The 22,940-nt window shown below is 40.0% G+C and overlaps 1 protein-coding gene across 1 annotated transcript in view; it reads left to right on the top strand.

Annotated features, from left to right (window-relative positions):
• LOC117512349 (dihydropyridine-sensitive L-type skeletal muscle calcium channel subunit alpha-1-like) overlaps positions 1-22,940 on the top strand; it is a 107,567-nt gene that overhangs the window by 5,025 nt on the left and 79,602 nt on the right. Inside the window, exons 3-15 of the mRNA XM_034172377.1 lie at positions 11,312-11,451; positions 11,673-11,806; positions 11,955-12,107; positions 12,221-12,426; positions 14,141-14,244; positions 14,322-14,467; positions 14,541-14,622; positions 14,730-14,890; positions 14,973-15,198; positions 15,323-15,530; positions 22,329-22,449; positions 22,582-22,696; positions 22,778-22,877. Coding sequence (XP_034028268.1) covers positions 11,312-11,451; positions 11,673-11,806; positions 11,955-12,107; positions 12,221-12,426; positions 14,141-14,244; positions 14,322-14,467; positions 14,541-14,622; positions 14,730-14,890; positions 14,973-15,198; positions 15,323-15,530; positions 22,329-22,449; positions 22,582-22,696; positions 22,778-22,877 — 1,896 coding nt within the window. The remainder of the gene's footprint in view (positions 1-11,311; positions 11,452-11,672; positions 11,807-11,954; positions 12,108-12,220; positions 12,427-14,140; positions 14,245-14,321; positions 14,468-14,540; positions 14,623-14,729; positions 14,891-14,972; positions 15,199-15,322; positions 15,531-22,328; positions 22,450-22,581; positions 22,697-22,777; positions 22,878-22,940) is intronic.

Below are 22,940 nucleotides of genomic sequence, written 5' to 3'. Positions count from 1 at the left end.
TCCAGCATTCCTCTGTGGAGGAAGAAGAACCTTCCAGAAGGACAACCATCTCTGCAGTAATCCACCAATCAGGCCTATATGGTAGAGTGGCCAGACGGAAGCCACTCCTTAGTAAAAGGCACATGGCAGCCCATCTGGAGTTTGACAAAAGGTACCTGAAGGACTCTCAGACCATGAGAAAAAGTTATCTGGTCTGATGAGACAAAGATTGAACTCTGGTGTGAATACATGTTTGGAGGAAACCAGGCATCATCTCTACAGTGAAGCATGGTGGTGGCAGCATCATGCTGTGGAAATGTTTTTCAGTAGCAGGAACTGGGAGATTTGTCAGGATTGAGGGAAAGATAAATGTGGCAATGTACAGAGACACCCTGGATGAAAATCTGCTCCAGAGCGCTCTGGACCTTAGAATGGGATGACAGTTCATCTTTCAGCAGGACAATGACCCGAAGCACACAGCCAAGATATTAAAGGAGTGGTTTCAGGACAACTCTGTGAATGTCCTTGAGTGGTCCAGCCAGAGCTCAGACCTGAATCTGATTGAACATCTCTGGAGAGATCTGAAAGTTGCTGTGCACCAACACTCCCCATCCAACTTGATGGAGCTTGAGAGGTGCTGCAAAGAGGAATGAACAAAACTGCCCAAAGATAGGTGCACCAAGCTTGTGGCATCATATTCAAGAAGACTTGAGGCTGTAATTGCTGCCAAAAGTACATCAATAAAGTATTGAGCAAAGGGTGTGGATACTTATGTACATGTGATTTCTTAGTTTTTTTAATTATTTTTAATAAATTTGCCAAAGGTTAAAAAAAAAAACCTTTTTTCATGTTGTCATTATGGGGTGTTGTGAGTAGAATTTTGGGGAGAAAATGAATTTAGTCCATTTTTGGAGCAAACCTGTAACATAACAAAATGTGGAAAAAGTGAAGTGCTGTGAATAGACAAAACTGCCCAAAGATAGATGCACCAAGCTTGTGGCATCATATTCAAGAAGACATGAGGCTGCAATTGCTGTCAAAGTTACATCAACAAAGTATTGAGCAAAGGGTGTGAATACTTACGTACAAGTGATTTCAATCACTCAGTCAAAATGGAAAACTTTCACAACAAAAAAACAATAAAAAAAACAAACATTTTTTCACATTGTCATTATGAGTTGTGAGTAGAATTTTGAGGGGAAAAAATAATTTACTCCATTTTAGAATAAGGCTGTGTGAAGTCCTGTGAATACTTTCTGGATACATTGTCTCAGGGACAAGTCTGGGAATTGGTTTAATCTCTGTAAAATAAGGTTAAAAAAGTTAACGGGTAGGATCAAAATAAAGTAAGACACACTGAGACATCAATATGGCCATAATGTCTCTTCTTGTATCATATTTATTGCCCAAACAAATAACTACCATGTCTCACCTCAGTCCCTTACTCTGGCAATAAATGAACAAAGCTGAAGGGTATAAATGCAGAGCCTTGATTAGCTGATGCAGGGCAGATTTCTGATAGAATAGTGTATATATTTATTTGAAGAGTTTTGTAGAAACTGAAAGTGTGTAAATTTAAAAGACAGATTAACTTGTGGTACTGTGTCTATAGTCTAAATAAACACAATCATTAATTAAATGTGGTTAATCAATTGACTAGATAAAGAGACAGTTACTTTTTCCACACAGGGGTAGTTGGTGTTACAGGCCTTTTTACCCCTTTAATAATATGGTCATTTAAAGAAAGGAAGGGGTGGACAGACTCCTGTTTGAGTACAGATTGTCCCACATCCTTTATTTCAATCATATATCAATTACAGTGGTTGTTTCATAATGCAGTTACAGTTGTATCGGCTTCACAGGTGATGCAAGTGCTTTCAGAACCACCCATCCAATTCCTGTCTTCTTTCTATGGTGCACATTGTCTACCTCAGTATTACTGTGTGAATACAGCACTGTACACATCACAAAGAGGCAAGTGACAAACTCCCTATCCCTCAACTCTCCCCTCGCACTTAGGGATTATTGTTTACTATTTCCTTTTGAGTTCTGAAGAAGCTTCTCTCAACAACCCAATTAATTTTTTTTAAATATTTTTTTTTTTAAATCATTGCCTATAAAAGGAGGAAATACAGCAATGGAAAAAGCAAAGACAAGTTTCTACTTGTACAACATTCTTTCCTCAGTTTTCTATAGTTTTGTGGCGTGAGAGAGAAGAAAGTAAGTAAATGTCAGTCATTTGAGTGTGTCATAAACAAACACGGGGTTTGGGGTCAAAGGACATAATTGTTGTGTCAGTCAGACATTGTCCACATCTTTGGTTAACAGAGTCCAGTCAATCAGATCATTGCCAGGGCATCTGATGATTGTAATTTGTATCTTACTTGTCAAACTACAGATTAGCAGGTCTGTGTGTGTGCATTCTGCTTGCCCTGTCTGTCTTTTTTGTTTGGATTCATGTCCAGTCCTTGTCTACATATGTTTGGTCTGTTCCCCACACCCCCTTTTGCTTCTGTGTGTGTGTGTGTGTGTGTGTGTGTGTGTGTGTGTGTGTGTGTGTGTGTGTGTGTGTGTGTGTGTGTGTGTGTGTGTGTGTGTGTGTGTGTGTGTGTGTGTGTGCGCGCGCGCGCTCCGGGCCGTGTCTGTTTAGTGTGTCAATCAATCAATCAATCAATCAATTTTTTTTATATATATGTGTGAGCGGATGTCTGTTTTCCTGGTTCGTGTCCCGTGTGTGTGGTTTCTCCAGTGTCTGTCATGTGTGTCGCATTTCAGTGCGTATGTGGGCGTGTGTCCCGCTGTCAGTCTCCTTCGTGTTCCGCCTGCTGTCTGTGCGTCCTTATCACTCATCGGTTCCTGGTCCATCATGTCTCAGTGTTTTGCTTCTGTCGTGTCTCCTTTTCCCAGGACTGTCTGAGTTTTGTTCTTCAGTGTTGTTTTGTTATTCTCCACGATCGTTCACCTTCCTCAGTTCTTTATTTTGCCTCTTGCATTTGTCGCTTAGTTTGCCGTCTGCTCAGTGTTTGAGGGTTTAACATTGATCATACTGTGGTTCTGTTCCATTTTGTTTTTGCATTTTATGTTCCTTTAGTTCCTGTGGTTTTCACGTGTCCTTGTCATGTCTGGTCCATTGTAATTTTGCACCTGTTATTAATTTGTTTTACTGCTTTTAAGCCACTCCCGTTTGTCTTTATAATGCCAGTCAATTAACGTTACTTTTTGCTTGTGTCGTGGTGTTTCATCTCATGGTCTCTTTTGTATTCACTCTGTGTTGTAAGTACTCCTTTTGGTTAATCAAACACCGTGTTGTCAGCTGTCTTTCGTTTTATCTTACACATCGCACATCTCAGTTATTCTCTGCCCCGTGTTCTTGTGTTGGACTTTTTGTTGTTTGACTTTTGTTCTCACTCCCGGATTATTAAAGCACCTTGGTTTTGTATTCTTAGTTTGATGTCCTGGCTGTCTGCTTATTTGGAGTTCTAGTTGACTCAGATTCAATCTAATCATAGCATGGTCAGAGGGGAACAGAAGCGTATGGACATGTATGTGTTGACATACAGTGCATCTGCAAAGTATCCACAGCACTTCACTTTTTCCAGATTTTGTTATGATGCAGCCTTATTCCAGAATGGATGAAATAAATTTTTTTTCCTCAAAATTCTACACACAATACCCCATAATGACAATATGAAAACAGTTTATTTATTTATTTTAGCTTTTTGCTAATTTATTTAAAAATATATATTGAGTGGAATTTGGAGGGAAAAAAGAACTTACTCCATTTTGGAATAAGGATGTAACATCAAAAAGTATGGAAAATCTGAAACATTGTGAATACTTTCCGGTTGCACTGTATTTTGGTCTGATGGCCCCCGTAAGAAATATGGGGGTGTGGGTAATTCAGGATAGCAACTTAATTGGGCATCAGTATTGGGCAATTGCAATGTTAGCTAATAGCCGTAGTTTCTCTAAAGATATTAATCCGATCAATGTTCTGTTTTGCCAGTGTTCATACTTGAGCTAAAATACTGTACATAAGCATACCAAACGGCAAATGTCAGCAATCCTCAGTTTGTCCGTGATTGTAGTTATACACACATGGGCACACACATGCACTCGCACGCATGTGCACACTCACTGAGAGGTTCTTGTCTTTTCTGCATTCTGCCACAAGCAGGTGCTTCCATTTTTAGACAAAGAGATGTTGGCGGAAGACATCAAAAGCAATACACATTTCACTCATGGTACCAGCAACATGACACTTAACTAAACTGACTAAACCAATTGAACTACAAAAACACCTAAATCAAAACTATCATGATATAATATATAAGATATACCTTACTGAAATTTACACAAACCACAATAACAACATTTAAAACCCCAAAACCCCGAACTCCCATAGTGCATTGCAGCACAATGTCCAATGTTTACCGGTTAGCTAAAATTTGCTAATTTCTCAATAATTATTTGTCTTATCAACTCCATTTTCACAGCATTCATCCTTGACCCAAAAGTCATAAGCATACCAAACAGCAAATGTCAGCTCTCCCCTTTTTCTGTGTGAGCAAAGCCATACACACGCACATGCGCACACAGAGGTCACTTGGCTATTATTATATAGATACAGTGATTTTTTTTTTCCTGTCAAAGTGACTGGGATTTCAATGACTTGTTTATTTTCCAATTACTAATGACTTCCTGAACCCAGCAATTAGAAAAGTATCTGAATGTATCCAAAGTGTTGTATTACAGAGACATTCTTTTTCTTGGCACTGGTAAGTGCCATATATGTATTTGGGTCCTTGACCTTTGAGATCAGGAGATGCCTGGGAAGAGCTTAAGGAGTCATAAGGTCACCAAACACAGACGTTTGGTGATACCGATATATTTGCAGGAAAATAAAGATCCTGGCAATTCCCTTCATGGGTCTGACAATCAGTGATCAGGGGTCATGTGGATGACCTTGCAATCACAACATCGACCCATGTACAGGCAAGGTGTGTCCTGATGAAGCTTGATGAGATGGCAACATGGGCTATAATGACATTCAAACCAAGAAAATCAAGGAGCATGGTTAGTAGGAAGTGCAACATCACCGACAATTGTAATCTGCTCATACAAGGTGAGATCATCCCCTCCGTCAAGGACAATCCCATCAAGTATCTTGGAAAGTGGTGCGATGATTTACTAAAAGGGACCGCAAAAATATCCGCAACACTGGGAAGCAAGTAAACTGTTGGCTGAAGAACATCAAGAAATCTGGATTTCAGATAAAGTTTAAAGCATGGCTGTACCAACATGGCCTGCTCCCCAGACTGATGTGGATGATGACAGTGTATGAAGTCTTACTTCCAGCAGTGAAAGGAGTGGCACGTAAAATCAACACATACCTCAGAAGGTGGCTGGAAAACCCTCTGAGCTTCACATCAGTTGGGTTGTACTTCAGATCTCGGCAACAACTACCCCTCTCATCCCTGGTTGAAGAGATCTAAGTAGCAAAGTGCAGGTTGCTAAGACCTTCAAGGATTCAAGAGACAATAAGGTCAGAGAAGCTGGAATAAAATCCAGGTCAGGACAAAAGTGGGAGACCTCAGCATCATTGGCCCAGGCAGAAGGGAACCTCAAACTCAAGGTCATCATTGGAGTACCATGTATGGGAAGCCAAGGACTAGGAATGTTATGCTTCCAAAGGTCAGCCCATGTCAGCTTCCTCCTGTGGAGACCCCACTTTGTCCTGGCTCCCTGGGATCCCAGCTCAACAACTCTTGCCTTCCTCTGCTCTTCTTCTAGGTCCATTATTTCTGCTTGGACCATGGTTCTTCTATCCAAAGGGTTAGCTTTTCCCCACCTGTGGAACCAGAACATTCCCAGTCCTTTACTTCCCATGCATTGGAGTACCATGCATGGGAAGTAAAGGACTTATTAGAAAATGGAAAAGAACACAACATGACTGTCAGTCTTCCTCAGTCTGAGGCTCCACGCAGGCTCTCGCCTCGTGGGGTAAGGATGACTTTGAGAAAGGTCAACAATCAACCCACGAGGTGAGATCTTGCATGGAGCCCCAGACCGAGGAAGACTGACAGTCATCTTGTGTTCGTTTTTGTGTTCAACCTGAAGAGAGCTGGGACCACAGTCGCAAAGATTACCATTAATAATGCACTACTTCGTCATGGTAAAAAATCCTGCAGGGCACGCAACGTCACCCTGCTCATGCCAGCACATGTCTAGGCCAGTTTGAAGTTTGCCAATGACCATCTGGATGATCCAGAGGAGGCATGGGAGAAGGTCATGTGGTCAGATTATACCAAAATAGAGCTTTTTTTTTTGTATCAACTCCCCTCACCTTGTTTGGAGGAAGAAGAAGGATGAGAACAACCCCAAGAACACCGTCCCAACTGTGAAGCATGGGGGTGGAAACATCATTTTTGGGGGTGCTTTCTGCAAAGGGGACAGGACGACTGCACTGTATTGAAGGGAGGATGGATGGGGTCATGTATCGCAATATTTTGGCAAACAACCTCCTTCCCTCAGACTGAAGATGGGTTGTGGCTGGGTGTTTCAGCATGACAATGATCCGAAACACACAGCCAGGGCAACTAATGAGTGGCTCCGTAAGAAGCATTTCAAGGTCCTGGAGTGACCTAGCCAGTCTCCAGACCTGAACCCAATAGAAAATCTTTGGAGGGAGCTAAAACTCATTGTTGCCCAGTGACAGCCCCGAAACCTTAAAGATCTGGAGAAGATCTGTATGGAGGAGTGGACAAAAATTCCTGCTGCAGTGTGTACAGACTTGGTCAAAAACTACAGGAAACTTCTGACCTCTGTAATTGCATACAAAGTTTTCTGTACTAAATATTAGGCTCTGTTTTTCTATTGTATCAAATATGTATTTCATGCAATAAAATGCAAATTATTAATTTAAAAATCATACAATGTGTTTTTCTGGATTTTTTTTTTCTGTCTCTCACAGTTGAAGTATACCTGTGATAAAAATAAATAAAATAAAATACAGACCTCTCCATTCTTTGTAGGTGGGAAAAGTTTCAAAATCGACTCTATCATTACTTACAAACTCTTCACACATCAGTCAGTTAAAATGTCACTGGAACAGAATCAGATTAGAGGGGCCTCAATCAAATTCACCAATATCTGAATTTAATTCTGACCCCATTTCTTAAATATTGCTGCTTTTGGCTGACTTACCACCCGGCAAATGTTTTTGGCTTTGGCATGTCATTCCAAAGAAGTGAGGGGTGTAAAAGAATCTGAGCGGAGAGTTTCAGCTTAACCTCCGTGTTGCTGTTAGAAGTAGGTCGGCTCACACAATGGATACAGCAGAGCGCTCAGATATTACTCATGTAACTGTATTCAGCTAGTCGTACTCATGAAATATGATAGGCTGTAACTTTCATCCACTACAGACATCAACTCTGTGATGCATCTGCTGTGGAGCCCCAAGTAGAAACTTCATATTATCATTTTCCTCATTTGTAGAATAAGTAAATATGCATTTATGCACAGTGGGGAAAATAAGTATTTGATCCCTTGTCAGTTTTGCAGGTATTCCCACCTACAAAGAATGGAGAGGTCTGTAATTTTATCATCGGTACACTTCAATTGTGAGAGACTGAATCTAAAAAAAAAAAAAAAAAAATCCAGAAAATCACATTGTATGATTTTTAAATAATTGATTTGCATTTTATTGCATAAAATAAGTATTTCACCTACCAACCAGCAAGAATTCTGGCTCACACAGACCTGTTAATTTTTCTTTAAGAAGCCCTCTTATTCTGCACTCTTTACCTGTATTCATTGCACCTGTTTGAACTTGTTACCTGTATAAAAGACACCTGTTCACACAATCAATCAATCACACTCCAACCTGTCCACCATAGCCAAGACCAAAGAGCTGTCTAAGGACACCAGGGACAGAACTGTAGACCTGCACAAGGCTGGGATGGACTACAGGACAACAGGCAAGCAGCTTGGTAGAAGACAACTGTTATGATTATTTATTAGAAAGTGGAAGAAACACAAGATGACTGTCAGTCTCCCTCGGTCTGGGATTCCATGCAAGATTTCACTTTGTGGGGTAAGGATGATTCTGAGAAAGCTCAGAACTACACAATGACCTGAAGAGAGCTGGGACCACAGTCACAAAGATTACATTAGTAACACATGATGCTGTCATGGTTTAAAATCCTGCAGGGCAGCAAGGTCCCCCTGCTCAAGCCAGCACATGTCCAGGCCCGTTTGAAGTTCACCAGTGACAATGTGGATGATCCAGAGGAGGCATGGGAAAAGATCATGTGGTCAGATGAAACCAGAATAGAGCTTTTTAGAATCAACTCCACTTACCATGTTAAGAGGATGAGAACAACCCCAAGAAAACCATCCCAACCATGAAGCATGGGGGTGGAAACATCATACTCTGGGGGTGCTCTTCTGCAAAGGGGACAGGACGACTGCACCGTATTGAAGGGAGGATGGATGGGGTCATGTATTGCGAGATTTTGGCAAACAACCTCCTTCCCTCAGTAAGATGTAAGATGTTACATGACAATGACCCCAAACACACAGCCAGGGCAACTAAGGAGGGGCTCCGTAAGAAGCATTTCAAGGTCCTGGAGTGGCCTGGCCAGTCTCCAGACCTGAACTCAATAGAAAATCTTTGGAGGGAGCTGGGAACTCCAAACCTGAAAGATTTGGAGAAGATCTGTATGGAGGAGAGGACCAAAATCCCTGCTGCAGTGTGTGAAAACTTGGTCAAGAACTACAGGAAATGTTTGACCTCTGTAATGGCAGACAAATGTTTCTGTATCAGTTGTTAACCTCTGTTTTTCTAGGAGGTCAAATACTTATTTTATGCAATAAAATGCAAATTAATTATTTAAAAATCATACAATGCGATTTACTGGATTTTTTTTAGATTCTGTCTCTCACATTTGAAGTGTACCTACGATAGAAATTACAGACCTCTCCATTCTTTGTAGGTGGGAAAACCTGCAAAACTGACAGGGGGTCAAATACTTATTTTCCCCACTGTATATGTATGTTCATATTAGTTTTTCACTGTACTGATAAGTACAAATTGCAAACATTCAGAGGAGATCTATATGTGACTGTATTTACACAAATAAAAAATTTACAGACATATTCCTACGTTGTAATTTTTTAATGTAGTCATCTTTCTATATGTATAATACATACAGTGCATCCAGAATGTATTCACAGCACTTCACTTTTTCTACATTTTGTTATGTTACAGGCTTACTCCAAAAATGGAGTAAATTCATTTTTCCCCAAAAATTCTACTCACAACACCCCATAATCACAACATGAAAAAAAGTTTTTTTTTTTTGTTTTTTTTTTTACCTTTGGCAAATTTATTAAAAATAATAATAATAAAAAACTAAGAAATCATATGTACATAAGTATTCACACCCTTTGCTCAATACTTTATTAATGCACCTTTGGCAGCAATTACAATTACCTCAAGTCTTCTTGAATATGATGCCACAAGCTTGGTGCATCTATCTTTGGGCAGTTTTGTCTATTCCCCTTTGCAGAACCTCTCAAGCTCCATCAGATTCAATGGGGAGTGTTGGTGCACAGCCATTTTCAGATCTCTCCAAAGATGTTCAATTGGATTCAGGTCTGGGATCTGGCTGGGCCACTCAAGGACCATCACAGAGTTGTCCTGAAGCTACTCCTTTGATATCTTGGCTGTGTGCTTAGGGTCATTGTCCTGCTGAACGATGAACCTTCACACCAGTCTGAGGTCAAGAGCACTCTGGAGCAGGTTTTCATCCAGGATGTCTCTGCACATTGCTGTATTCATCTTTCCCTCAATCCTGACTAGTCTCTCAGATTCTGCCACTGAAAAACATCCCCATAGCATGATGCTGCCACCACCATGCTTCACTGTAGGGATTGTACCTGGCTTCCTCCAAGCATGACGCCTGGTATTCACACTAAAGAGTTCAATCTTTGTCTCATCAGACCAGAGAATTTTGTTTTCTTTCAGATCTTCTATTTAACAAAAACCTCCTTTACACCACTCCATCAGGAAGCTGTATTTTAATTAAATTTATACCAAGTTGTAGAGATTTGCTGTCAGTTTGAGTTTAAGGAAGATCATTTTAGGCATTAGAAAATGGCTGTTTTACTCACCAATATAACTAGGAGTCTGTGGTTCAGATGATGTGTTCAAATTCAAAACTGGCTCAAACATTTTTCTTCTTCTACTAAGGTGGATTAGACCTTTTTTGTGGAACACAGCACCAATTACTATGCAAGATGGACCTAGCAGTCAATATGTGTCACTGATTTCAAAATGGCTCTTTTCAACCAGACGTGTAGTGCAGTGACATGTCAATCATCCGGGTGGCACTTGGGGTGTCTAATCAGATTTCAGGAAAGTACAGTGCAACCCAGCTACACCCATACCAGGAAGTGTTCAACATTTGACATTTCCTGTTTCACTGTGGAATCAAAATTTGGCACTTCTTGTTTCAGTGTGAACTTGCCACTGAGTTCCCGCGAGATTCCACAAGATCTCGTCTGTAAACCAGGAAGTGTTTGACATTTCCTGTTTCATTGTGGACTCAAAATTTGGCACTTCCTGTTTCAGTGTGAAACACTGTTACATGAAACAGTCATGAAAGTGTCATAAACATTATGTCAGTGTCATAAACATTCATGACTTCTGTCATTCAGTTTTTATAATGAGAAGTTGACATTTTTGGGTTGTCTTGATTATAACAACTTGACTTTAAACAAAGTGACATGACCAGACGTTGTCTTTGGCCTTTTTGGTCTTCGGTTGTATCCCAACTTGTCAACTTGTCATTACAAAAACCGAATGACACTTAATGACAGCAGTCATAAACATTTATGACACTGACTTAATGTTTATGACACCTTCATACTATGTCACGTAACAGTTAAAAAAAAGTATGATGTCACTATTATGACGGTGCCTTCAAGTAAAGTGTTACCTCAAAAACATATATTGATCAGTATAATATTTGTGATTGATTAATACGAATGACTTCATAATGAAGTCACACAGAAGTCATGTGATGAAGTCATTCACAGTCAGAAACACCATTACAGACATACAGTATGTTTACTCTGTTTACTTGTACATTTATATTGTGGTGTGTAGACCACACATCAACTTTCTAATACCTTTAATTAATGTTCTCTGCAGCACATGCTTAAAACTGTCAAAGTTGCTCAGATCCATGTGTTTGACAAGAACACTCTATCGGGGAGGAGGCTGCCATAAAATTGAATTTCCTGGTTTGTGTTTTCCTGTTTTCAGGAGAGCCTAGAATACATCTTCCTGATCATCTTTACTGTAGAGTGCTTTTTGAAGATAGTGGCATATGGGTTTGTATTCCACGAAGGGGCCTATTTACGGAACTGTTGGAACATATTGGACTTTGTTATCGTCTTCATGGGGTAAGATGAGATCTGTGCTGCAGCTGAATGTTTCTACCAACCAAAGACATCGCTATGTTCAGCTTTAAGACTTGAAAATGTCCACTTTTAAATGCACATATTTTGATATAAAAAGGATAAGAGCCTACTGAGGCATTCTTGTGATTTTGACTATTTTTATGATGTATGATATATGTTGTGGGGTAATGTGCTACTTACTGCTCTACCAATTTTGCCATCAGTCTGTTCACCTTTGCCTTGGATACCGTCAATAAGATAGCAGGTGTACCAATGGAGAAAGGTGGAGGGTTTGACATGAAGGCCCTGAGAGCGTTCAGAGTTCTGCGGCCCTTACGCCTCGTGTCTGGAGTTCCTAGTAAGAACCTGAGCTTTAAACCACTAATAATGCAGACAGAATAGTTTATGCACAAAGTGTTTTAATTGTTTGGATATACTGCATATGTGGAGAAGACTTACCACCAGGAATGGGGTTATTATCATTTGATTTTACTGTTCCTGTTCAGGCTTGCAGGTGGTGATGAACTCCATCCTCAAAGCAATGCTACCCCTGCTGCACATCGCCCTGCTTGTTTTTTTACTAGTCACCATCTATGCCATCATGGGACTGGAACTCTTCAAGTGCAAAATGCATAAGACCTGCTATTATACTGGCACAAGTGTGTTTCAAAGAACCAAAAACAACTGTGCTTGAAATTGTAATTTTCATTGTTAGTTTTCTGAAGCTGCACATGAAGTTCCTTTATCTTCACCTCTTCTTCTTCTTCGTCAGATATCTTTGCCACAGCAGAAGGTGAATTGCCAGCTCCCTGTGCTCAGGCTGGTAACGGCCGCCGCTGCATCATTAACGGCTCTGAATGCCGGCCGGGCTGGGAAGGTCCAAACAATGGCATCACGCACTTTGATAACATTGGCTTTGCTATGCTCACTGTCTACCAGTGTATCACCATGGAGGGATGGACCAAAGTGCTCTATTGGGTCAGTGACTACATGCATGTCATCTTAGTTCTGTTTCAATTTCTTTATAAATTGCATGCAAGCAAAAGACCTTCTTCACATGTGCCTGCTTGAATAAGCCCAGATATGTCATGCTATGTCAATGTTCCTAATTAAATTAATATACGGTATAGAAGAATAACTGCATATTGTTATGTTAAAAGACGGCAACCTGGTCCAAGATAGGAGGTTCACTGGTCCTCACCTCTGTCATAACATAAAATTTCAGAGCTGAATATGCAGGTGTTTTTACAGAATCATTGCCTCTCGTCAAGTGCTGTTGTGTTGTGTTCTGTATTGTAAACCTGTTTGGTAGAGCAGAGGGTCACCCCTTTGAGTCTGGTCTGCTTGAGATTTCTTCCTTAATATCATCAGAGGGAGTTTTTCCTTACCACTGTCACCTGTGTGCTTGCTTTAGGGGTTGGTAAGGTTAGACCTTACTTGTGTGAAGCACCTTGAGGTGGCTTTGTTGTGATTTGGTGCTGTATAAACTAAATAAATTAAATTAAATTAATTACTGACGAAATCCTTTCCGACCCAATCACCCACTCAATCTCTCCATTATTACTGTGCATGCTCTGCTAATCATAGGGAATATGTTGTGATTTCCAGTCCCAGACCAAAAAGTGATGTTTGTGAACAGCTTTTCACAACAAACACTGTGACCTTGACAAATACAGGACAGTAATGTAGAATTTACTCACAGTTTGCATCTTACATGTAATTTCATAAATGTAACTGTGGAAAAAATTGTCTATGTATTACTTTTGTGAAAAAGGCACATTTTGATATGATGCTATGAGCAGACTTCCTGGTTTGCAAAACATTGCAGAAATCTCTGTAATTTTTTTGTTCATTGGACAATGTCAATAGAACTAATACAATCAAGATTTGTGCAGTGTGTCATCATATTGTTTTCTGGAAAAATGTTAATACAATGGTTCGAAAATTTGGTACCAATTATCCTTGGGGGACTGTGTGGACTTTCTGACTGAATCCCTATGAGCCCCCAAGAGAGGCCAAAAAAAAAGAAATGTCTTTTTTCACATTGTTGAATTTATTGAAGAAAATTTGTTGAAGAACTTTTGCACTAAACTTGCAGAAATATTTTTGGGAAGCTGCATACAGACAAGAAAAATGTAATTGTCCTTGAAGCATTCTAAGGGCCCTCAGAAGGTCTAAAATGATGATATTTTGCACATTTATGAATTTACTGTTGGGAAAACTGCCCAATAACGTCTTCTATAGTTCTGCATAGTTGGTTTTAAATCAATTTCAACTTACACAAATATTTTCATAGACCATGAATAATTCTAAAGGCCCTCCATAACTCCCCAGAGGGGTTTAAAAAAAAAAACACCATCTGCTGACTTTCTCAAAAACTATTCAAAGCCCCCCCTCACCAAAGGTTTGTACAGAGATTCCTTGGGTGACTATCTCACCATGGTAAGTTAGACTTTCCAGCTAAATCCCCATGTGTTAGCTATTTCAGGTAGATATATATAAATGACTTAAATAATGGCACTTGTTTGGTCAAAATTATTCTTTCCTTGTCCAAAGGACTTTAGGGTCTCTTATCCTTATTTTTCATTTTGTTGTCAATACCTCAACCTCTTTGAGACTCAGTAATTAATTACTTAACAGGGCCAATGTCGAGATGACCTTCACATGCGTATGACTCAGTTTTGTGTTTCAGATTAATGATGCCATCGGGAATGAATGGCCCTGGATCTACTTTGTACCACTTATTCTGGTGGGTTCCTTTTTCGTGCTCAATCTGGTTCTGGGTGTGCTCAGTGGGTAAGATGATCACATAGCTCACATCTGACATCTTCACATTAGCAAACAACGAGAAAATAACATGTTCCATGTTTCAGAGAGTTTACTAAAGAGCGAGAGAAGGCCAGGTCACGGGGAGAGTTCCAAAAGCTGCGAGAGCGTCAACAGCTGGATGAGGACCTCCATGGCTACATGGAGTGGATCACTCATGCTGAAGTGCTGGATGCTGACCGAGAGGGCAAAGGTCAGCACCCACAAAGCACCTGAACACCTATCACATGTAGATCTCTGAACTACACCTGTTATTCTTTTGTCAGGACTCCTGCCTTTGACCAGTGGAGATTCTGACACAGACAGCCTGTATGATTTGGAAGGCAAAAGTCGAATCATTTATTACTAGTGAGTCTTCAGACATTTAATTACTATTAAGAAAGTTTCTGGAAGTTATCACATATTACATCCCCAAGATGTGCTGCACAGTAAGGCAGGGCCATTTTTGTGTTTAGCCGCTTGGCCAGGCGTTGGAATCGTTTCTTCCGGATGAAGTGCCTGATTTATGTGAAAACTAATACCTTCTACTGGGTTGTCATGTTCCTCGTCTTCCTAAACACTCTGACCATAGCCACAGAGCATCACCACCAGCCTGAGCGGCTCACTTCCCTACAAGGTAAGTGATGAATAAACTTAGACAGTTTGACATTTGCCTGTCCCAGCATATGTCTGATGTCTCTCCTCTCTTGTTCCACCAGATGTTGCCAGTCGTGTGCTGCTGGTGCTGTTTGTCATAGAAATGTTTGTGAAGATGTATGCTCTGGGTCCCCGAGCATATTTTATGTCTCTGTTTAACCGTTTTGACTTCTTTGTGGTGCTCTGTGGCATCCTGGAGATGATCATGTTGTCTGCGGGAGCCGTAACTCCCCTGGGTTTCTCTGTACTCAGGTGTATTCGGCTGCTAAGGATCCTCAAAGTCACAAAGTAAGTCTACAGGCCTCTGAAGACTGCAACATACATGACCTCTGAACCAGAAATAAACAGCTGTGCTAAAAACTGCAGAGAATTTGTTATAATTTAACTCTTTTTGTCTGTTGACTGCCCCCAGATACTGGACCTCTCTCAGTAATCTCGTAGCCTCTCTCCTCAACTCTGTGCGCTCCATTGCCTCCTTGCTCCTCCTTCTCTTCCTCTTCATTGTTATCTTCTCCCTCCTGGGTATGCAAGTGTTTGGGGGGAAATTCAACTTTCCTGACCACAGACCCAGACGCAGTAACTTTGATAACTTCCCTCAGGCCCTCATCAGTGTGTTTCAAGTGAGTTACCATACTGTCCAGAGTATATGTCACAGGTTGTTGTATTTTTTTTGACAAGTTTGGGAGGTCTTGCAACTTCTACAATTCAGTTTATACTGCGGCGCACTTATATACCCAAACAATCGTGCATTTGATACACTGTAAAACTCAATAAGTTTGATGAACTCAAACTATTTGAGGAAACTGATTGCCTTAAACCATTTGAGTTTTCCAACTTAAATAAAATAATTTTCAAAAATGTAATTGTTAAAGTTTTAGGAACTTAATTTATAGTTAATTAAACTGATGTAAATACTCATATAGTTTATGTTTTTCAATAAAAAAGTGACATAAATTTCTGCCTAAAAAAAATTGCATTACATTTTGGATTACATTTTTTTGATGCATTCTTTGGTTTACTTATTGACTCTGTGTTGTGTTGTTATGAGTCTGTCCATTCGCTCCCCTCGGGATGCGAACTCATGATCTCCAGCATGGAAGTCATACTCAATAATCAGAAAGCTAAAACCCAGGACTCTGGACTTGTGACCAGAGAATTCTTTTGAGCTGTTGGGAGTGAGGTTTACTAACTACATATTCACAGTGACACCTGCTGGCCTCCATTACATAAACTCAATTAAAATGAGCAAATGGAATGCACTGGAAATTCATCACCAACACTTAAATGCCACTTAAAAGGAACTGAGTTGTTATGATAACAATTCATGTTTTAGTTTATTTAATTGAAATGAGTGACTATAACTTTTTTCAAAGTTTGAGCTACATTAACTTAATTATTGTATTAAAATGGAGTGTTCGGTTTAACAGTGTAATAATAATGATAACTTTTTTATATAGGGCTTATTATAAGAAACCCCATTAATAAAAATGCACTACAAAAGCCACAAAAAATAGAGTGGAGGCCAAGCTGTTTCTGGTCTGGAAGGTTCCCGTTCAAGGTCACCCCTGCCCATTTTCTATGTAATAAGGGGTTGCGTCAGGAAGATCATCCGGTGTAAAATTTGTGCACAATTAAACATGCAGATCCACCTTAGATCTGCTATGGCAACCCTGATTTAAACAAGGGAGAAACCACAGGGACTTACTTACTTTCAACAATGCACAAAAATCCCAGAATAAAACATGATTAAAAATAATGAAATGGATTCAAATTTTTATTGTAGTGTTTCCAAAGCTATGGGTGAGGAATTCATGTCCATCTACATCAAATAACTTCCAGTCTGTTGGCCATACACCTGTAACTTCTTCTGGGTTGTCTGAGTGTCTTGGTGGCTTTCCTCAGTCTTCAGTCTACTCCATGCAGATTTACCATAGAGTGCCATACTGTTTGTATTTCTTCATAATTGATGTAAATAAAGTCCAAGACATGTTCAGTGGCAGCTTTACCATCAGAGAGCTTCGTCCACAACAACCACAAAATACTCTAAGCTGTCATTGATGTTAAAGGGAGCAATACACACTATCAAAAACAGGGGTATGTAAAGTTTTGATCAGGGTCATTTGGGTAGTTTCTGTTGTCACTATGATTTAAAAAGGGTAAACACAATTGTTTGACAATAAATCGCTTCACCCAACCACTAACCATGAGTGAAAAAAAGGTTTGTGTTACCATTCATGTTCTCTTAAAAAGTGACCAAAAAATTAAAACTTCTGCCAGGGTATGCAAACTTTTTGAGCACACACACACACACACACACACACACACACACACACACACACACACACACACACACACACACACACACACACACACACACACACACACACACACACACACACACACACACACACACATATATATATATATATATACACACACACACAGTAGTGTTCAGAATAATAGTACTGCTATGTGACTAAAAAGATTAATCCAGGTTTTGAGTAGATTTCTTATTGTTACATGGGAAACAAGGTACCAGTAGATTCAGTAGATTCTCACAAATCCAACAAGACCAAGCATTCATGATATGCACACTCTTAAGGCTATGAAATTGGGCTGTTAGTAAAAAAAAAGTAGAAAAGGGGGTGTTCACAATAATAGTAGCATCTGCTGTTGACGCTACAAACTCAAAACTCAACTAAATGCCTCGCAGATGTGAAGAAATCATGAAAAACTGTGGTTATACAACTAAATACTAGTTTAGTGATTCACAGGATTGCTAAAAAAGCAGTTTGAACATAGTTTTGAGTTTGTAGCGTCAACAGCAGATGCTACTATTATTGTGAACACCCCCTTTTCTACTTTTTTTTTACTAACAGCCCAATTTCATAGCCTTAAGAGTGTGCATATCATGAATGCTTGGTCTTGTTGGATTTGTGAGAATCTACTGAATCTACTGGTACCTTGTTTCCCATGTAACAATAAGAAATATACTCAAAACCTGGATTAATCTTTTTAGTCACATAGCACTACTATTATTCTGAACACTACTGTATTAGCATCTCCTAGCAAATACATGGTGGTAAAATGACATCAGGTTTTGGTCAGGATTTTGTGATGTCAGTGATGATCTCACCTAAGTGTCACAAAGTGATGTAAAATCATGACATCTTAGTGGCATTATGATATGATGTCATTTGGGTGTCATTATGTAGCTCATGCTGCAACGTCTCGATGTTGCACATCCAGGATTGGTTGCCCTGTATTCTTTCAACAAATTAAATGATAGGGTATAGGGTACAGTTTGGGGAGGTGATGGTCTAGTGGTTAAGGTGTTGGGCTTGAGTCCATAAGATCATGGGTTCAAATGCCCGCCTGACTGGAAAATCACTAAGGGCCCTTGGGCAAGGCCTTTAATCCCCTATTGCTCCCAGTGTGTAGTGAGCGCCTTGTATGGCAGCACCCTGACACCGGGGTGAATGTGAGGCCTAATTGTAAAGCGATTGAGTGTCTGATGCAGATGGAAAAGTGCTATATAAATGCAGTCCATTTACCATTTATTTACAGTGCACCGTTCCTGTAGGAGAAAAAGGGGGAAAATCAATTTGCAGGAATACTGCAAATAGGTAGGCAGGTGTCTGTTATTGTAAGCCCTGCAAACACGCATTCGTATTGGTTGAGATTTAATGTTGCCACAACATCATTCTGTGGACTGCCAGCAACATTATTATTATATTGAACATCACCAAAAGTATTCATGTTAAATGTAGTTCTGAACTATTTCTACTTATTGAGAGCCAATGTGGAGCAATAGAAAACAATGGTGAATTAATGTTAACACTCTGCTTAGACTCACTGGGATTGACTCTGTATATTAGAAGGAACCTTATGTACCTTATGTTTGCACATTTGTGGCACATTAAATAGTGCCATCCAAGACCTTGTCTGGTTTTTACCATTTTTGTCATAAAAAGGTCCGTTACTTTTCTAACAGACCTCGTATGGTTTTGAGAACTACTGCTTAGGGTGGCACAGTGCATAGTTTGATAGCCATGGACACTCCAAGTGGGCCCTATGCTGCTGGCATAATGCTGGACCAATGTTCAAATGTTGCATATCAAACCCGGTGTTGCAGACCGAATGATCCCCATTAAAAATTGGTCCACGCTGCCTCCACTGCGCATGCGTCTGTTAGATAATATGTGCTAATTCTTTGTTTTATGTTAGCTATTAAGTTTTACTCTATCATCTGTCCAAGTTTCAGATACAGGGAGAGCTCCCCCTGTTGGTGAGAGCCAGTAACATTAGTAATGTGAGACTAAACCACACCGATGTTAACACCCTCAAGGTATAAAAAGTGTTGTATGACTCATTTTAGGGGCCTTTCACAAGATGGACACTGCCTGTGAGGGTCCCGGCCTGGTTTCTGACGTAACCTTGAATAAACTCAAAATGAGGAATACAATGTTTTGGTTTTTGGTAAGGGGCAGAATTTTACATAAAAAGAACCTGGTAGAAATAACATGTCATTTTGGAGCTCAGCTGCTCTTCACCCAAAGCGATCAAATGGATCAATGGGATTATTAACCATGACATGTCAAGGTAAAACCTCTTAAACCATTCTAAAGTCAGTTTTAAGCAGAAACAAGGCCATTTTAAGAAGTAACGAGGTGATACTCTGTGATGCTTTGAAATGACCAACGCACAGTGAACACATCAGCTATCAGCTCATTTAGCCACAGCGCTCTGATCGCTTCCTCTGTCTTTTATGATGAAACAATGCTGAATCTATATAGAAATGATTGTTGTACACAACCTAGAGATATCTGTCACTGAGATAGATGATGACTGGAGTGAAGTTTTACAGTTTTTTTTAAATTGCGAAAACACATTTCACAAAACTCTCCCCCATGTTCTCAAAATGCTAAACACAACACACGTTTCTAAAGCTACATACACAAAACCATATCTTCTGTTTTCTAAACACAAACTGTCACACCAAAACAGCTGCTCAAACCCTGCAAAAATGTAAACACTATATGCATCATTACACACTACACCAAAACAAAGAGAAAAGTGTGTTCAACAGGTGCTGGCTTCATCCTTAAATTGGGGACACCTGATTCACACCTGTTTGTTCCACAAAACTGACGAACTCACTGACTGAATGCCACACTACTATTATTGTGAAGAGCCCCTTTTCCACTTTTTTTTTTTTTTTTTTACTAATAGCCTAATTTCATAGCTTTAAGAGTGTGCATATCATTAATGCTTGGTCTTGTTGGATTTGTGAGAATCTACTGGTACCTTGTTTCCCATGTAACAATAAGAAATATACTCAAAACCTGGATTAATCTTTTTAGTCACATAGCACTACTATTATTCTGAACACTACTCTCTCTCTCTCTCGCTCTCTCTCTCTCTCTCTCTCTCTCTCTCTCTCTCTCTATATATATATATATATATATATATATATATGTAGTTAGTAAACCTCACTCCCAACAGCTCAAAAGGATTCTGTGGTCACACGGCCAGAGCCCTGGGTTTTAGCCTTCTGGTTAGAGAGTCCGACTCCCATGCTGGAGCTCATGAGTTCGCGTCCCGAGGGGAGCGAATGGGCGGAGTCATAACAACACAACGCACAGTGCAGCCGCTACATATATATATATATATATACACACACACACGTAGTTGTTGAATGTTGTTGCTGTTGTTGTTGTAGACAATGTTGCCACAGTTACTTTGAAAAGTTACTTTTTTAGTTACTTTATACAGTTACTTCATTAGCAGCTTTATGCAATTACTTTTTTAACAGCTGCCAACAACTTACAACTAATAAGCAATGTACAACCCCAATTCCAATGAAGTTGGGACATTGTGTAAAATGTAAATAACAGAATACAATGATTTGCAAATCCTCTTCAACCTTTATTGAATTGAATTCACCACAAAGACAAAATACTTAATGTTCAAACTGATAAACTTTATTGGTTTTTTGCAAATATTAGCTCGTTTTGAAATGCATGCCTGCAACACGTTTCAAAAAAGCTGGTACAGTGGTATGTTTACCACTGTGTTACATCACCTTTCCTTCTAACAACACTCAATAAGTGTTTGGGAACTGAGGACACTCATGATTTGGTATAAAAGGAGCATCCTGAAAAGGCTCAGCCATTCACAAGCAAAGATGGGGCGAGGATCACCACTTTGTGAACAACTGCATGAAAAAATAGTCCAACAGTTTAAGAACAATGTTTCTCAATGTTCAATTGCAAGGAAATTAGGGATTCCATCATCTACAGTCCACAATCAGAAAATTCAGAGAATCTGGAGAACTTTCTACATGTAAGCTGCAAGGTCGAACACCAACACTGAATGCCTGTGACCTTCGACCCCTCAGGTGGCACTGCATTAAAAACCAACATCATTGTGTAAAGGATCTTACCGCATGGGATCTGGAACACTTCAGAAAACCATTGTCAGTTAACACAGTTCGTCGGTACATCTACAAGTGCAAGTTAAAACTCTACCATGCAAAGCGAAAGTCATACATCAACAACATCCAGAAATGCTGCCGCCTTCTCTGGGCCCGAGCTCATTTGAAATGGACAGACACAAAGTGGAAAAGTGTGCTGTGGTCTGATGAGTCCACATTTCATATTGTTTTTGGAAATCATGGACCTCGTGTCCTCGGGACAAAAGAGGAAAAAGACCATCCAGATTGTAACGAGCACAAATTTCAATAGCCAGTATCTGTAATGGTATGGGGGGGGGTGTTAGTGCCCATAGCATGGGCAACTTACACATCTGTGATGGCACCATCAATGCTGAAAGGTACATCCAGGTTTTTGAGCAACACATGCTGCCATCCAAGCATGTCTTTTTCAGGGACGTTCCTGCTTATTTCAGCAAGACAATGCCAAGCCACATTCTGCACGTGTTACAACAGCGTGGCTTTGTAGTAAAAGAGTGCAGGTACTAGACGGGCCTGCCTGCAGTCCAGACCTGTCGCCCACTGAAAATGTGTGGTCACATTATGAAGCTCAAAATACAATAGCTGAGATCCCGGACTGTTGAACAACTGAAGTCATACATCAAGCAAGAATGGGAAAGAATTCCACCTACAAAGCTTCAACAATTAATGTCCTCAGTTCCCAAATGCTTATTGAGTGTTAGGAGGAAAGGTGATGTAACACAGTGGTAAACATTCAATAGCTGCCAACAAATTGTCTGCAGTTGCTAATGAAGTAACTGTAAAAAGCAACTAATAAAGTAACTTTTCAAAGTAACTGTGGCAACACTGGTTTTAGACATACGCTGTTACCAATGCATGAAAAAAATAAGTATTTTTTCAGCATCCATTCATGCCTGACTATTGTCTTTCATGGTCGTCTTTGTAACTGTCAGCTGTCTCTCAGGTCCTAACAGGTGAAGAATGGACTGCCATCATGAACAATGGAATCATGGCTTATGGAGGGCCTGTCATTCCTGGCATCCTGGTCAGCATTTATTTCATCGTTCTCTTCGTCTGTGGAAACTGTATCCTTTTGCCTGCACTCGCTATGCCATCCAAAGTTTAAAAAATTTTATACTTGGCATTAATACACCCGACGTTTGATGATGATGAGTGAGTTTGATGTGTGTTTGTTTTCCTGAGCTGAGTGTAACCAGATATCCTCCTCAATGTCTTCTTGGCAATCGCTGTTGACAACCTGGCCGAGGCAGAGAGTCTTACTTCAGCTCAGAAAGAAAAGGCTGAGGAGAAGTTGAGACGGAAGCTTCTGAGGTGATTAATTCTCTGTGGAATGAATGAGTGGCTTACAGCCTGCCTATCAAAGTTAATTTTCGGTACTTTTCTGCCCTTTAGATCCAAAATGCCTGACAAGACCGATGAGGAGAGGGAAAGGATCGCTAAGAAACTGGCAGAACAGAGAGCAAAAATAGAGGGCATGCCCACAACAGCTAAGGTTAGAGTTCTTTCAGATGTCACATCTGCAATCATGAATACAGTATGCATTACTTTTTTCCTT

This window comes from Thalassophryne amazonica, chromosome 6 (genome assembly GCF_902500255.1).
Source record: "Thalassophryne amazonica chromosome 6, fThaAma1.1, whole genome shotgun sequence".
Lineage (NCBI taxonomy): Eukaryota > Metazoa > Chordata > Actinopteri > Batrachoidiformes > Batrachoididae > Thalassophryne > Thalassophryne amazonica.
Note: the sequence above shows the minus strand (reverse complement) of the source record. Positions and strands in the feature narration are given on the sequence as shown.